At 35.9% G+C, this 19,094-nt stretch overlaps 1 protein-coding gene across 2 annotated transcripts in view; it reads right to left on the bottom strand.

The window, feature by feature from the left end:
* LOC110452380 (CUGBP Elav-like family member 4) overlaps nucleotides 1-18,391 on the bottom strand; it is a 105,902-nt gene extending 87,511 nt beyond the window's left edge. For both annotated transcript variants that reach the window (XM_021500857.1, XM_021500858.1), the window contains exon 1: nucleotides 18,328-18,391. In XM_021500857.1, the coding sequence (XP_021356532.1) occupies nucleotides 18,328-18,363 (36 nt within the window). In that variant the 5' untranslated portion in view covers nucleotides 18,364-18,391. The remainder of the gene's footprint in view (nucleotides 1-18,327) is intronic.
* Nucleotides 18,392-19,094: the final 703 nt, after the last annotated feature.

A 19,094-nucleotide genomic window follows, 5' to 3' on the forward strand; every position in this document is an offset into this window, starting at 1 on the left:
ATTGGACAGAATTTATTTATCACAGAGACAAATATTTGTACACTGCAAAGGTAATTACTTAGAATTTCCATGAAGAGCGAACGAAGAATAGGCCGTTTTCGTTTATCGATCCAAAACGGCTGGACCGGTATGACCAAAGATGTTCGTTTATGAAATAAGGTCGGACTTAGTTATCTGATGCTGCTTTCAGGCGAGCCTTGACCAAGCCTTGCAAGGCCTGCATAAACATTTACAGGTCCGCTAGAGTTTAAACCCGAAAATGTTACATCTAAAAACGGACAAACCTATTGTTTCGCATAAACGTCCAATGTGAAGAGAGAACGCAGCACTTGACTGATATAGATTTTATTAGCGAACATTTCACGAGATGTAATTTCTCGGGTTAATGATAGGTGGTGTATCGCGGCTTCACTAGTAGTGACGTATGTAACACCAGATTTACGGTATAACTAGGATGTAATTATCACCCCATAAAGCACACAGATCTCCGCGATAACCCCCGTAATCTCACCTTCCCAACAACGCCTGTTGAGTATATACCTGCACGCCTGATAACCCCATGATAGGTACAACTCATCACGCATGCGCGTTATCACAGCCGTGCACGACTGGTAGGTAACCTGGAAAATTTGTATACTATATATACACCGTACCACAGGTGCCTCTTCATTTACTCTAGAATACAATATGGGTAGAAATGTGGGAAAGTTACAGAAAGGAAATAAATATGCGAGATGTGATTTGAAAAATAATGGATGACTTGGCGTGGGGGATCGGATTGGTGATGCTGTTTAAGGCCAACCAGAAAAATAAAATGTTTCCGCTAATTCTTCCTTCACTAGATTGTTGTACCTACTCTAAAGGGGATAGTCACTGTTAAAGTCAGAACTCTTGCTCTATAGAAGCATAGTAAAAATAATTTCCAAAATGATCAAAATGCCTTATTCTTAAACACTAGTAGTTGTTTCCCCTAATGTAGGTGGGTACATGTAGGTGGGTGCATGTAGGTGGGGTGGGTACATGTAGGTGGGTACATGTAGGTGGTACATGTAGGTGGTACATGTAGGTGGATACATGTAGGTGGGTACATGTAGGTGGGGTTGGTACATGTAGGTGGTACATGTAGGTGGGGACATGTAGGTGGGGTGGGTACATGTAGGTGGGTACATGTAGGTTGTACATGTAGGTGGTACATGTAGGTGGGTACATGTAGGTGGGGTTGGTACATGTAGGTGGTACATGTAGGTGGGCACATGTAGGTGGGGTGGGTACATGTAGGGGGGTACATGTAGGTGGGTACATGGAGGTGGGTACATGTAGGTGGGGGGGGGACATGTAGGTGGTACATGTAGGTGGGGTGGGCACATGTAGGTGGTACATGTAGGTGGATACATGTAGTGGGTACATGTAGCTGGTACATGTAGGTGGTACATGTAGGTGGGTACATGTAGGGGGGGTGGGTACATGTAGGTGGTAAATGTAGGTGGGTACATGTAGGTGGGTACATGTAGGAGGGGTGGGTACATGTAGGTGGTACATGTAGTTGGTACATGTAGGTGGATACATGTAGTGGGTACATGTAGGTGGTACATGTAGGTGGATCCATGTAGTGGGTACATGTAGGTGGTACATGTAGGTGGGGTGGGCACATGTAGGTGGGTACATGTAGGTGGGTACATGTAGGAGGGGTGGGTACATGTAGGTGGTACATGTAGTTGGTACATGTAGGTGGGGGGGGTACATGTAGGTGGGTACATGTAGGTGGGGACATGTAGGTGGGGTGGGTACATGTAGGTGGTACATGTAGGTGGGTGTGGATGCAAAGGGGCAAAGAACGGGGTAAAACAATTGACAAGTGGGGATGTGACAGGATAAACTAGAGGAACTATTAAAACTTTAAAAAAAAATCGTCATCTTAACAAGAAGATATTGACGAAAATCCTTACTTTCACAAACCCGGCATCGGGGAATATATGTTGCGGTATCGTACCGCAGGGCTGTGATCATTCATGGACTCTCGAAGAAATAATGTGGTGTACTTAAAGGCGAAAAGTGCGGTGTTAGTGTTTAGTGTTTTTTGTTTCTCTATTACATCAACAGAAAGAATCTCAAAGGAGACAGATAGTGAAATAGAACAAATACCCTCTCAATCAACCCTTCCGTAAAATGAATTTTGAAAATGTCTTGTTTCTTCCCTTAAGTGTTAAATGCAATTTGAGGTGGCCAAACTTCTTCAAAGTAAAATCAAATCAATTACCTTGACATTTTTGTGACATTTTTTACGGTATAGTCAGCCATTCACGTACTCTTAAACTTAATTTTTTCTGACGGATAAATATATTAATATTATATAATGTTTATATCACATAAATATATTATTACGTGAAGCTGATTATTTTGTTCTATAGAAATGCACACAGTTTGGTTTCCTAAACACTTATATCACAAGTGAAATTAAAATCATACATGTTTTTGCAGAGTTGAGAAAACAATGCTCAATAGGTATTTCGTTCGTCTGTTATAGTACTCGGTTACCTCCCCTGATTGTCGCGTGCCGTTGACAGCTGTCGTTATTTGCACAGGTATGATAATTTAGAAACGTTAGTATCTTCTATCTCCGATCTCCTTCTATATTTGTCGACAACTTTACAAATCCCTTTGCGCTTCAACGAATTTGAACGACATACGATAACACCGACTAACTGTTTAAGCCCGGTACATTGTACGTACAGGTGAAAAACCAGGTAAATACTGATATTTAACACAGGTGAGACGTCCATATGTCTTGTATCTGTTGTTCCGTTATACCTGCGGATTGTGACAAAGAAATCTCAGGTAAGCCTGCTTTCTGGCGGACAGGTAACACTATTATTCAAATTGCAATTATATACTTTCCAATATGTTAGCACGTTGTCCCCAGCTGTCTCTATAGCGTTGGACATCTGGCCCCATATTTAATTTTTATATGGGGACCGGTCAGGGACATTCACGCATCGTTTCATCGCCAGCGAAACAATGTCTTTTTAATATCTTCCAAACTTGTGTTTCTAATTCCCTCCCTATACACACACACTCAAAAAAGAAAAAAAGAAACATGCAGTTGATTATTATTAAATACAAAGAACTTTACAAAATATATATTGTAATCTTAATTATTTCATATACACTTATTGTACTCAGTGAAAGTTTCAGTTTCGATTAAATCTGATAAAAAAAATCAACCGATAATAAAAGTGGAACATCCGGAATTTCAGTCCGGATCCTCCCTTACTTATATAATTAATTATCATTTACACCTTCCTGTTTGTTTAAAATTAGATTTTGTGGATAGAAAATAGATAAATCTGTGTCCATATAAGACCATGTTATGAAGTATTCCAGAAAGTGAAATGTTTCTATAGTCTATTCCGTCTTTGCGTATTGCAGAGTTATCTATTCTTGGGAGCAGGTATTGATTGTTACGTCACTTGTTTGTGAGAGTAACGTCATCAATTTTTGAGAAAACGACGCAATTTTCTCACACAAACCAATGACGTAACAATCAATCCCTGCTTCCAAGAGAAGATAACTCTGTAATACGCAAAGACGGAATAGACTTAGTAACAAAGGTATTTTAGCGACGGTTATAGCATCGTGGCTAAAACCTCGATTTGCCGAGATTTATACTACACACTCTACGTATTATATATGTTTTTCTCTTTGACTGGAATTATGTTCCTAACCGGATTCCATAGCTTTCAGCCAGTGACGATAATACTTTTATATTTTGCATCTGATGTGTGTATACATCACCATCCACGTATCACACTTTTCTGTTACAGTAGGTACGCCGCAGTGAGGTGTAGATATCATTCACATTTAAAAGGCAAATTTAAAACTCGCCGAATGAAAGCGGGTGTTTTATATTCTATAAATACCGATACCACCTGGTGCAGCAACATAAAAGATAATTTATGGACACTTTAAATAAATATATCCATAAAAAAATCATTTTTGAATAATTTATGAAAATATAAATTAAAAAATCCTATTTGGCTAAATGCACAAGCCGTAAATCGCCATTGACATGCGATGTATATATAATGTATGTGAATAATTAAAAACTGCACGAAAGCATAGTATCTACATGTAATTTACAAACAGTTTAAAATCAATAAATAAATGAATTCATTTCTTTTAATTTTGAGATTATTCTACATTTCATTTTATTTTTATGTTATTTATAGTCTTTGTTAAATATATGGCTATAAAGAAGTGCCGTGACGTGCGATGCGACGAAATATCAAGAGGGCTACAGAAAGTCTTGCGCGTGCAGCAAAGTAATATATTTCGATTGCCTTCTCGATAATTAAATTCACCAACTTAATTAATTAAAATTAATGTGTTTTTAGCTTTGATTCAGACGTTACTGAAACCATTTCTATGAGGACGAATTTGAACTCAATAACTTCACAAAAACATACCGGCATCTGTGTTCTGTCTTTCAAAGCCTTCAAGCTATTTCCGTAGGAAGAGATAGGGGCGGGGTTATTGAGATTTTGTTGTGAGAGTTAACCAACATGGGAACGAGGCTCAGATAAGAAAGACAGAAAGAAAGGCGGAAAGAAAGACAGACAGAACTAAGATGGAAAGAAGACAGAAAGGACAAAGTGTCAGACGTGCTGTGCGTTATATGTATCAGCTGGCCCTGAGTGCTTGACACTGTGAGGAACCATTGCCATCGGGCTTCAACCCTGGCCGTCTAATGTACTTGGGTACTGTGAGGAACCATTGCCATCGGGCTTCAAACCTGGCCGTCCTATGTACTTGGACACTGTGGGGAACCACTGTCATTGGACTTCAATCCTGGCCGTCCTATGTACTTGGACACTGTGAGGAACCATTGTCACCGAACTTCAACCCTGGCCGTCCTATGTACTTGGACACTGTGGGGAACCACTGTCATTGGACTTCAATCCTGGCCGTCCTATGTACTTGGACACTGTGAGGAACCATTGCCATCGGGCTTCAACCCTAGCCGTCCTATTTACTTGGACACTGTAGGGAACCATTGTCACCGAACTTCATTCCTGGCCGTCCTATGCACTTGGACATTGTGGGGGACAATTGTCACCGAACTTTAACCCTGGCCGTCCCATGTACTTGGATACTGAAGGTAACCATTGTCATTGGGCTTCAACCCTGGTCGGCCTATATACATGGACATTATGAGTAAGCTTCAGCCCTGGCCTGTCCTGTCGTAACTCTCGGGAGAGATAAATTTGAAAGAAATTGTTGAAACAATGCGTGCAACGACGCGACAACGGTATGATGCTCTAGGGGCTAACTGAGATGATGATTCAATTTGTTTTTAATCTTATGCAATTTTATATATTTAAGGGTGTATGATACATTTTTGCGTCATCTACCTCCATTCAAAAGGAGAACTATATAGTCATAAATCTTAATAGAAAAAGGACAGTAAGCGTACTTGAGATTACGATTTGAGATAAAATGGCATTATTCTGCCCTGCTTGAGGTCACAGCCTATTTGAGATAACGATTTGAGACAAACTGGCAATATTCCGCCCCACTGGAGGTCTAAACGACAGACGGATCAAAGGAAGGAGAGGATGCTGGGTTAAAAATGGATGATCACTGGTACAATGATACTGATAATCTATACATTCAATCAGAGCCAATAAAATATTCAACAATCTCCCAGACAGGATCGAACTGACCCCCGACTCAGCCATGATTCATTTCTAATCAAAATAGAAAAAAATATATTACCACATCGGCAATACACAAGGACGAAATCCGAATCTAAGCTGCATGATGAACGATTTGTTAGACTTACTAAAGTCCCGAAACTGTACGAAATGTTGCATTACGAGTAATGCAAACGAATTCATATGGATTCATAATGCATGTCTCACAGTTCCTTTGAGACCAGGTGAGGTAAAGGCTCCAAGAACTGGAACACAATAAGATATCATCTGGGTACTTAGATCGCATATCAGACGATGCAATGCATTTTAAATGTCTTGGCGTAAATGACGAATTTTCGTTTATTTTCTTATAGGTTTATTATGTTCACTTCGCGAACACTGTATTAAAGGACATCCTTTGTGTAAAAAATAGAAGGCAAATAATAGTACAGCTCCAACACAAATTGACAAATCGAAAAATGATGATTCACACAAAAAAAACACAAAAAAACGAAAGAAACAAAAGAGTTGAAAAAATCATCCCAAACTGTTTTTGTTTTAGAATTTTAAGCATTGCCTGTACCGAGTTATTGATTAAACTTGAAATACACAAGGTTCACAACCGAAGTAAAGATGATATAACTGTTAACCATTATCTTAAAAAAATGAATTTCGATGCATATGAGAAACCAATATGTAACAGAAATCATTATTTCTAATGCACTGTTTAATCTCTATCTCTACCGTGCATGCACAACCATTGTGTAGCTATATGATCTAATTTTAGCCACACGTGCTTAACAGAAATCTCACACAGCAATGTGCATGCATGCAGAGCCATTGTGTCGCTATTTGACCCGACTAGGACGCTCGCATGCTTTACACGACGCTGTCAACTCTGATGGCGCTATCGTGTCGTGGTTACAGAACAGCCCCTGTCGCTACAATCGATTTTTAATCAAGGAGACAAAAACTGCAGTGGAATTTAGGTCTCGTTTCGCACATGGCATTTTTCTTTTGGTACAGGAAATCCTGTGAATGAACAGATAATTGGGGCTCACTGCAGGGAAATCGTCTTGCAAAATAAAGAATCATTTTTTGGTCACGCTATAGTCACGAACTTGGTGTTCTATTGAGATTTTTAGCAAAACGTTTTCTGTGGACATAGATCAGGGTTTCTTTCTGCACAAACAATGTACATATTAAAAGTGTCGCAAAGTTTCAAGATCAACTGGCCCCTATTGTTATCTTGACAAAGGGACTAGTTGGTCTTGAAACGTTACGACACGTTTAATACGTACATTGTTTGTGTAGAAAGAAACAAAATTTGATATCACATATTTTCCAAACTGGTGCATCTTATTGAAGATTTTCTGGGACCTTAATGAAAATGTTTTTAGATTATGAATTTAATTTCAAATATCATTTAGATTTAAAAGATACTTTAAATGAAACAATACGAACAAATATACATGTATTAAAATTCCATTACTATGGCTCTCCTCTTTGTTTTCACGAATACACGACAACAGAATCCAAAATCAAGGCGATACACAAAAGAGGATAGCAGAAATTAAGGAGACAAAACAACTAAATTGGTGACAACATTGACCACAATCACCCTTAATAAGTTCCACAATAGCTACATTTAAACTGGCATGTTACATACTGCATGACTGCCTGTCCTTTGTTGCATGCACCCATGTTCACAGATTCATATTATCATGATTTTACCATGATTGGACCACAATCACGTGGAGGTCGGTGATTTGTGATATTGACTCCGTGTTTCTATTTTTAGAAACATCAGGTTAAATTCACTTTATGACGTCATTTCAATTGTGACGTCACAATGCTCCCTACAAAATGCATTACTTTCCTCTGTACAATTTTCATTGATTCTGTCTTGTCAAATGATTAAAACATTAGTTCACGTATAACATACACTTTTACAATTAAGGACTTTTATCTCGGTCAATATCACTTTCTAAGGTTCACATAACCACATATTCACCTCAACAAATGTTTTTATTGAGATTTCCATTTCACTTTATAATGGTTAAAATGTCATAGGGTTTTATTGCCTCAGGTTTTCTATCAAAATTGTAGTTGCTGCGATATTATTAGTTTATTAACTGTTGAAATTTGAAATTTATTATTTTATATTTGCTAAATTGTCCCAGAGTCTTTGTATTGTTGAAGTTTCCCTTTGGCTGTGTAGTGGAAGATACTTTTTAATTGACTATGTTTGGTCGTTTGTCACAATTGTTTTATTACTTGACTTGACAGTAGTTTGACCTTATTTTGATAAGTCTCAAGATTTTATTAATGAATGAGAGATAGCATATAAAGGTTCATTATACACCGTTTACAAATATCATTTTTCTTGATACCGTTTCTAAGGACAATTTTATCTAGAAATATGTTGAAATATTCAATAACACGTGTTCGTAAAATAATGTGTTGCGGTTAAAATGACACAAGGGAATACCGAAGCGTAAACAAAGCCGCCATTTGAACTCAAAAAAGATGAAACTACGACAAAAGAAGATCAAAGGAAAGATCTAGAGAATTCTGAAAATGCACAAAGAGAATAAAAAGATCAGATGTTCCGAATGGATAAGTGTCTTCGGATTTACCGACGGCACCGGCCATATAAGTATACGTTAACATGTAAAATTGGTGCAATGACACGTTCGCAGAAAGAAATCCAAGGAAGCGACAACAAAATCACAAGTTTAACTTGCCTAGTCTACACCCTTTGGGACCCAACAAATGGCTTGGAGGAAACAGGGTGTTGAAATAGACAGAATTCGATTGACAGTTAAAAAAGAAAGGATTGCAAATTGGAAGGGAAGAATGCCGGAGGAAAATATCAAAGGTAATATTGGGCAGGTTTCATTGTACTCTGGAATCAAACGAATCTCAAATAAGGAAATTACAGTCATGAAATTTCAAATTAAGTGAAAAGTGCAAACGATAACAAGAGATGAAACTGTCTAGCATTGACACGAAAGACATAAAACTATATTCTGTTATCATTTAGATGATATTTCACCCAATAAAACGAAATAAAAATTGTAATAAAGAAAAACATCGAGGGAATATTATTGATTAACTATCACAATTGTTGAAATGTCGCTATAAAAATGAAATGATGATCATTTGCACTGAACATATTAATTGATTTGAACTTGAGATTATAGCTGCTAATATTTCATTTGAAGAGCATTTCAAAAAGTGCATGATTTCATTGCACTGCGGATGAATGTAATTTACGTTCTTCACTGTTAAATCATGTTCATTTTATTCTCCAAAAGTTTACAGCTTATAGGTCCAGGATATAACTACAATCCATACATATACGATACATTTTTTTTTTAACAAATATTCAAAAAAATGTTGAATACTTTTCTTGAAACAATTCCTTTGTTTAAAGAACACAATTTGAACTGATGATAACTGTTGACGTTGTGGTATATTGTATCCCTTTGTGTCGTCATAATGCTATATTTTGTCAATTTATGTCGACGTTGTGACGTTTTTGTCAATTTATGTTGACGCTGTGATATACTTTGTCAATTTATGTTGACGCTGTGATATACTTTGTCAATTTTTGTTGACGCTGTGATATACTTTGTCAATTTTTGCTGACACTGTGATATACTTTGTCCTTGTTTGTTGACGCTGTGATATACTTTGTCGATTTATGTTGACGCTGTGATATACTTTGTCATTTTATGTTGACGCTGTGATATACTTTGTCAATTTTTGTTGACGCTGTGATATACTTTGTCAATTTTTGCTGACACTGTGATATACTTTGTCCTTGTTTGTTGACGCTGTGATATACTTTGTCAATTTTTGTTGACACTGTGATATACTTTGTCCTTGTTTGTTGACGCTGTGATATTTTTGTCAATTTACGTTGTAGTATTATTTGTCCTTGTTTGTTGACGCTACGCTATATTTTGCCAATGTTGACAATGTGGTATATAATTTATTTGTTTGTTGTCGCTATGATATATTTCAAATACATGGTGACGCTATGCTATAATTTGTCATTATGTGTTTTGTTTTCCATTTTACCTCTCTTGTCCATCAGCTGTCAAAACGCTATCTTCGTTTTATTATAGGGTTTTAATTTTCTCTCAGGCCACTCTTAATGATTTGAAAAAATTTGGAAATAAATTAAAATCAAATACTGTACATAATCGGATATTTTCAAGAAGGTACCATCGTATTTTTTTTATAATATTGCTTCCGTGCATTTAGATTTTAATATCTTGAAAATGATGTCCCTTGTGTTTAATTACTTTACGTATTGCCCCCGTGGTGAGCCCCCAAGACAATGTGTTTAAATATTAAGAGTGGTTGCGAAGATGGAAAGTGAAGTTATGCAGTGTCTACGGGTGAAATAATTAAAATGGCTCCGAGCTCCATTCCACGATGTTAGCAGCAGCTGAGTCATTTTTGGTGTCACTGTGTAGGAGCGTATACTCATGAACCACTGTGAAGGAGCGTATATACTCGTATACAACGATCACTGCATGGGCATATGTACTGTTACGTAATGTCTGCTGATATCTGTGTTTGATTTAAATGTATTTTATTGGTATTAAATTATACACAAATGGGGAAATCGAAATCTGAAACAATCAAGCACTGATTCTGCAAACGCGTACAAAAGAAAGGAAGATAATTTGTTTGTTTGGGGGTTTAACGTCCTCGCAACAGACATGGTTATATGAGGACGAGAAAAGATAAATAAATAAATCAGAAAGAGGCAGACTGACAGAAAGAGACACAAATAGAGATAGGAAGACGGACAAAGACACAGAAGAGACACAGCAGGAAAGAGCCTTTATAGATACTATAGGTCGCCACAGACGACCAAGTAACTGTGGGATTCTGCGAAGGTGCACCGTCACGCAAATGAACATCATGATCCTTTAAAAATTGTGTATGTTTTTTTGGTATTTAGACCTTGGATTTTCAGTTTATGTAGTGTTTATTTGTGGTATCGAAATTTATAAAACATTACTAGCCATAGTCACTGTTATGTTGAGTTTCCGGTTTCAATGGACAGTCACCTCTGCCCTTCCCCACCCCTCCCAACCCCACGAGACTCTGCCCTCTCCCTGTATACATGGTTGTAGTAGCGGCGGTTGTTAAAAGCAATGTAAATGGTACATGTTCTTGTACCCCGTCGCTATGACAACGCAGTAAGTACCATGTCAGAGCAATTGTTCATTGTTTGATTAACTGGTTGTCTTGCAAATCTGTTTTAACAATATTTTATATAAGATGAGTGATCCCTGCTCTGTAACTTAATCCTTTTATTTAACTGTATATTGGTTTATTAAATATATTAATGTGATTGTGATATATGTCACCCAAATACACAATATCGTTTTGAGGAAATTACCGGAATCAGTGGATACTGACTTCTGCCCTCTCCTCCCGTATATATCGTAGTAGTTATTAAAAAAAATGGTATATGTACTTGTACCCCGACGATTTAACAATGCAGTACCCGGATGTTTTTGTTTTGTTTTTTTTTGCTCAATCGGTTGTCCTGCACATATGTAAAATAGGACATCCCAAACTTATTTAACAGTAACAGATCGAGATTATTTTTTTTTATTAACATTCCTCAACGTTATCCCGCGAGATCCCGGCAATTTATTAATACCGAACAAAGGGAAAGAACAAAAGGTTTCAGCCATTTTGACGCCCAATAGCATTCACTGCAGAATTCGATCTCAATTAACACACACTGTACGAGGGAGAGAATAGGACAAAAAGGTCCGCGTCACATTGGTTGTTGAGAAATCACCCGTAACAGTGGAAGTCGGGAACAAAGAGAAATTATGTACGCCTGTATTTATTGTCAGTATAAAAATGTCGTATTTAGTGAAATATAAACAAAATAAGGATCACAGTTAATATATAAAGTGATAAAGCATCAACGGCAAAGCCAAATCTGAATTTATCAGAACTCTATTAGAAGACATTGTGCCGAGGAGACATCAAACCAATGCGGTTGATGTATATTAGGCAACCAGAGACATATAAAGCAAGAATATACTGTATTATATACGTCTCTGACGCGACTTAGCACTTGCTTTCTCCCTTTTTGTGTGTGAAAATGATAAAGCATCAACGGCAAAGCCAAATCTGAATTTATCAGAACTCTATTAGAAGCCATTGTGCCGAGGAGACATCAAACCAACGCGGTTGATGTATATTAGGCAACCAGAGACATATAAAGCAAGAATATACTGTATTATATACGTCTCTGACGCGACTTAGCATTTGCTTTCTCCCTTTTTGTGTGTGAAAATGATAAAGCATCAACGGCAAAGCCAAATCTGAATTAATCAAAACTGTGTTAGAAGACATTGTGCCGAGGAGACATCAAAACAATGCGGTTGATGTATATTAGGCGACCAAGCATTTATTTCTCCCCTGTGTGTGTGTGTGTGTGTGTGTGTGTGTGTGTGTGTGTGTGTATGTGTGTGTCCGTGTGTGTGTGTGTGTGTGTGTGTGACAACACATTTCTTGATATCAGTGCAATTTTGAGACTTCATTAAAATAAGAAAAGCATGCCAGCGGTTCACAGCGGACAGATAGCTTCAGATAAAAACCTCCACGATTGCATAAAGCTACCCCATTTAAATATCGTTTACACAACTCGTTCATTAAACATTATGAGACAACCTTTAGGTAAAAGCGCCGGCACGCGGCCCTGGTAAGGAGTTTTCTATGGACACTCCACATAAAAAGCTGACAATGATGACTTCACGCGCCATTTAACGTGAATAGTGTCCTGCTTTATTCCCCCTGTAGTGCCACATTTTCCCCTTTTAAACTTCTATACACTTTGTTGGCGCGAACACCTGGTGGGGAAGGCTAGAATTCGCACGTGTACAACGAACCAATCAAAGTACAGCAGCCACGCGCCTGTGAACTTTTCATTTTTTTGCTTTTTATCATAAAATGGAGGTACAGACTAATAAAACACGACACACTACCTCCAGATATTTGGAAAGTATCCACAGGGTTATTTAAATCGAAAATTAAGATTATATTGTCTGCCCCGCCTCCCCTTTTCTCAAATGTTCAGAATGATTAAGATTTTATGTAAGATAATGAAAATGAATTAGAAATCTCGTGTTTAGTACATAGTGCGCGCTGTATGAAAATGCCTTCCAGATATACGTACTTGTTAAAGTGCTAGTCAGCTACAAGGAATAAGGTTCACGAGGTTAACCGGTAGCTGCTGAATCACGTTTTACGTTTAAATAATTGACACCTGTCAATATATACAAATATATTGCACATCGTTAATAGTGTTTTATCGTCAATTAAAAACACCTATAACAGAAATAATGTGTCTTAATGATTACTCGGCACGTTCCGTCTGTGTCGTATATATAAAGTAGTGGAAATGACTGTATTTTGATAAACAAGCATTACAGTTCATCAACGTACTACCGATAACTATAAGTTCCAAAATAAATAACATAACTATGTATGGCACCCAAGTTGTCGATTGAGATGCATGACTACTCCTAACATACGATCGAATTTATATAGCTTTGACTATACGTTGTCTATTTTAGTCACAGTAGCCATTACAACTTAGCCGGGGTTTCCAAAGGGTGTCCAAAAGATGGACAAAGGGTGATTATTCGAAGATAAAAAGTACAGTGTAGCATCGCGTCAATAAACCCATAGAAATTAACACCGTAACACTCGAATACGACGAAAAGACAACGACAGCTCATGAAGTCACACCGGCAAGAAACGAAACCAGAACTCCAATACGACGAATAGATGACAGTTTGCGAAGTCACACCGGCAAGAAACGAAACACAGAAAAGTCTAAAACTACCAAAATAAAAGGAGAAAGATCAGGACCAAAGAAAGAGGATCACGTTTAAGGTGAAAACAAATTATTTGAATCTCTACCTTTGTGACCACCTATAAGTGTAGCATGTTAAAATCACCTAAATGCATTTTAAATAGAAAATGAGAAAAATCCAAACAACCATAGATGGGCCCTTTAGTCTAAGACACATTCAGTTCAGTTTTGTATATACCATGCTTTCAAAACTATTTTATATTTATTTGTAATGTAGTTTCATGCTAATAAGTAAATGCATTTTCTCGATGGAATCAGTATCATTTTTAAGCAATGTTTGCTTAATAACAATACAATTTAAAATCAAATTTAACACGAATATTTGTTCATTACTTATGAATACTGTAACCAAAATAAACATTTTAATACATCATTAAACTAGCTGAGCCCAGTAAAGCTTGGTGGCGGCTACTCTGAGTTACATATTAAAGATTTAATGCATATCGGGAATCACTTTTAAGTTAGAACATTCTAGAAACATGGGTGGTCACAAAGGTGGGGATTCAAATACATTCTTCAGATTATAAGCGATCAAAGCACTGATTTTCCCATTGAAATGGTGAGTTAAAGGAAAACTTAATCAAAGTCAGGCTAAAGAAGAATGTTTCTATCTTATCCATACCGTCACGCATATTGCGTTTTACATAATTAATTAAACAGATTGAAATAAGATGAAATAAATCAGAAAATGTATCAACATTTAAGAGCTCTTATCGCGTGTATGAGATAACATTTACCTTTTGAGATGCACCCCTAAAGCGGTTGAAATGATACCTTGAGTGTGTTGTAAAACGACTTTTGATTGGACAGTCTAGGAACATGACATGCGAACAGTAATTAATATGCATGACTTCATAGTTATAAATATTCATGAGCTAGACAGGTGCAACACCGCGACACATGTAAAGGTAACTTAATACTAATTATGTTTCAGTAGCATGATGACGAGGCAGTTCATTTGAAACTATCACATAAGGAATGTACTTTTTATGAACAACGTGAATACAATAAAATATTATTTCGGTCGGGATAGTAGGTTTTATTTATTCGATTCATTACTAGACCTTCGCATCGACCCGAAAACAATTGTATTTTTTGTAATTGTTCAAATATCTATGCGTGCAAGTAATAGATTTTAGATATAGTCTTGAAGAACAGGTGCACTTATCCTATAGTCTATCCTTGCATTCATTGTTTTTTCTATATAACCTTCCCAATCCTATCACTACCTTTTTCTGAACCACCATGCCAAAAGTGAGTTGTGTAATATGAACTATAAAAATAAATGTCTATTTCTGTTCTGCCTGGTCTAATGAAACGATACGTAGAGGGAAATTTAATATACAACATAGAAAGATCTTTTACATGGACAATTTGAACAGAGGAAGTAGCCGAAGTGTGTATCTATTATGTGCCAGGCAAACATATTATACGATATCATAATTTTATTGTTGTATATGATAAGAAATGCTATAGGATATATTATCGTGATTTCCCCGCACTTTCAACCTGTTTCTTCTGTCCTTTTTCTGATTTCCATATTCGTTTTATGGTATAAAAATGTGCATATATGTCTATTGTCGCTATCACATTGTTGAGGAGAGTGCTTTTATAAGTTGTCATAACTTGTGCCCAATCCTCTTGCTTGAATTTAGAAGCAATAAAATATGTTTAAACTAAAATTACAAATACAGGAGGTATTTTAAGGTTTTCAAGTTTTATGGTCATTCTGTTATTTTTGTTTTTAGCACTACTAGATGATAAAGACAACAATGTCTCAGTTCATAGCCTTGTACTATTTAAAGAGACCATTCGGGTTGGGCTTTTTTATCTTTGAATTACCACCTTTGCTCATACACTGAAGCTAGTTCGTACACTATCCCATTTATAATACCCCAGTACATCAATTTGTAATCGTTTGCTTACAACCATTCTTGTAGATCAATATATTTCCAATTAAGGTGATGAATATGGTGACAATCAATGAAACTAATTTCTTAATTATGTACTTCATTTAACTGCATCTTCAGTTATTAATAAACTTTAAAATTCCCGCTTTTAACGTTCGAAATTTGTTTTATTGAATGCAGGATTTGTTTATCAAGAGGTTTTTTTAATGATATATAAAGGTGAGTTTCAAAGTAAAGTTATTTCTATAATATGAAATATATAAAATAGAACATGCTTTGGATTTGATTCAAAAAACCGCTTCCTCAGATGATATTTACAAGAATAATCCCATTTCTACCCATATGATGAAAAAACTGAATTTGAATAAAAAAAATCCTTAATAATTGCATGTGTCTTATATCTTATATTTTATATGTTAAGTAGTATCTTGCATGTACGTAATCGATATCATATATTTATGTGTATAACCATTATGACGTCATAACATTAATGACGTCATTCAGTTTTTATTGTATCTTTCTTTAATATAAATAACCTCATGAAGAACATCGGAAGATATGAAAGATCAAACGTTAGTCCACTTTCATATTTTTTATTTATTTATTTTGTCATTACAATTTTCTTGCACAAGGAATTTTTAACATTTTTCAACATACCCATCTCCTGCGTGTTATTTTGGATCTCAGGACTTGCTTAATTTATTGTGGGGTATTTTTTTTTTAGAAAATATCGACGATACAATTTTGATTTGAATTGACCGTGAAGTTTACAATGCTATACTAATGGAGTCGAGGTTGACTAGAATCAATTTGTATAATGTTTCGCAAACTTAATATCAAGTATCGTTGTGCTTCAGGATTATTGTATCTGATAATAAACGAATTTAATTAGTTGTCTTTTGAATCATAGGTTTTTATATTTCCAATCAAATCTCTTGTATTTCATCGTGACTAGATTACACAGAGCTTCCTAAAACGGTAAACTGTTTGAAGTATTTTGTGTTTAGTTTCTAAAATATTCATAATTAATTTTCGAAACCTAATAACAACAATATGTATATCCTTCCTTAACCGCAAAGCTATCATTTCCAGATAAAAGTACACAAACGTACTACAGAAATTTATTATAATAATTTAAGTTTTTACTTAACATATCACCATTTGATGAAGCTTGGCTCAAGGTTTTCATGATATAGCCGATAGAAGTGATAATTTGTTTCCATGGCAACTACAAACATGCGTCATGTGTCGCCCAAACACGCTGTTGAAACGTTGACACTAAATCCTACATGTGAACTATGACCAAAGTATTATATATTACATCGTGTGGTATGAATTTGCATTAATTACAATCAGCCCTATCCATGTTACAGATTGTTCTGTTGTGTGAGTTAAGAGTTAAATAATAATTGTGTAAGATATAAATACATTCCTAATTAAAATATGGTATGTAACATTTCATCATATCACCTTATTCTCATTACCTTCCGTCCATACCTGTCTCCACCCTCTTAAGTTTGCTACGCATTTACATGACGTCACATCACACAAAAAATATATATTCACTTACTGATCAACAATATACATATTTTTTTCAGGAATATAATATACATAATTGTTCAAACGTGGAATACAAAGTATACAGAATTGTTCTACTTAAGCAATTATGTTTTATTTGATGCTGTTATGGTCGTACAACACACATTGCTATTGATAACAAACTTAAAAAAGCCTGATAGGGCTTTATGTAAGTTTGTCAGCAATAGAAATGTGTGTTATAGGACCATAACAATATTTTCTAAAATATTCATTATTCATATTTACATTTTGATAGAGTAGTTATGCTTTATTTAGTTATTTCGAACAGTTTTTGAATTGCAATCAAGTGTTGACAACAATGAAAGTGATGACGTAGCAAAAGAGATTGATGAAGTTACAATAGCAAATGATGTTATAGTTTCATAACAACATTTGCCTTCGCAATGCATCACCACGGAAGGATGCAGAGCAAATGTAAATATAGTGATTTATAATACACCGTTCAAGGAATTATATATAAAATGCTCAACAATGATTTATGCATACACTGTTCAACCAAGTATACATACAATGTTCAACCAAGTATATATACACTGTTCAACCAAGTATATATACACCGTTCAACAATGAAATATGCATATACTGTTCAACAATGTAAATACACTGTTCAAGATTGGCATTTACATTCACCATTCACCAACGTAATATACATGTGTATACACACTGTTTAACTATGAAATATGCATACACTTTTCAGGAATGAAGTACACATACATAATTTAACATGCATAAACTTTTAACACTCATCCGTTACATAAATATCTCAAACTCGTCTACCAACACATACATACCTTATAGATACAGGTAACGCCTGACTCTCCCATTCGACATAAATAAAACATAGGCGATATGTGTGTGTTCTATACACAGCAAATACACACCAATAAACACAACAATACACCATTGACGGCACAAAACCTAAATTGACCATAGCTGAAACAAACGATAACTATATGGACATTCACTAAGGAACGTCTTTAAGATCTAAGGGAATTATAAATAATCATCCGCGTGAAGCAATTAGGCATTACCCAAAACACGTTACCTAAGAGAAATGGAAATATAATTACAGGTAGGTTACTGGAACAATCAATACACCGCCGCCCCGTACCAATATGGCATCGGCTGTTCATATCAGCACACATTTAAATAATAGATACAACGCTATTAAGAATGAATTTCAAACCTGGATCCTTACCGGGCTATGTCGTGGGCTCCTCGTACACATAAACATTGTCTGGGTTCAGCTTCAGCGTGTTTACTCCCTAAACTACCCGAGACAATTAATACATCGTCAGCATCAATGTTACTCCAATCAAGTAAGTCAACGACATACAGGTTTCCGAACCAGTATCGATTTTGGAGTTAGATATATATATATATATATATATATATACAGATGCCATGACAGTTCTGGGTTCGAGTTGATCACGTTTTGTCAGGTTGGTATATTAATTAGAAGAATATGAGGAAAAGTACACAATATTACCATGGTTACTACAAGTGTTACCTAGCAACATGGGTAAAAAATGTCATCCTGCTTATATATATATATATATTTGGATATTACTCAGCATATTGTAATGGTTGTTTATGGATATTCCTACAGAAACCCATTAGTACCACTGTATTGACCCATGTGATAACACCAACTGATGCTAACAGTCGTGAGTCGGCAGATTTGATTAACCCAGGGGCTCAAGTTTGTGGTTTTGAAAAAATAGCTATGTTGTTGGTACTTGAATTTGTAGCTGAAGCACCCGCGAAATAAACGGACTTACAGTCGTTTTCATTTTCCAACAAAAAAACATGCATGCGCACAAATAAATTATAACTGTTTGTTCAAATATGATAGTAATCAAACGTTGTGAAAGTTGTTTAAGGCTTTATATATATATATTAGGTCGCATACCTCCTTAAGCGAAATTCTTATTTCCACCATCAGTCAATGAGTGGATTTCTATT

This window comes from Mizuhopecten yessoensis, unplaced genomic scaffold, assembly GCF_002113885.1.
Source record: "Mizuhopecten yessoensis strain PY_sf001 unplaced genomic scaffold, ASM211388v2 scaffold6647, whole genome shotgun sequence".
Classification (NCBI taxonomy): Eukaryota; Metazoa; Mollusca; class Bivalvia; order Pectinida; family Pectinidae; genus Mizuhopecten; species Mizuhopecten yessoensis.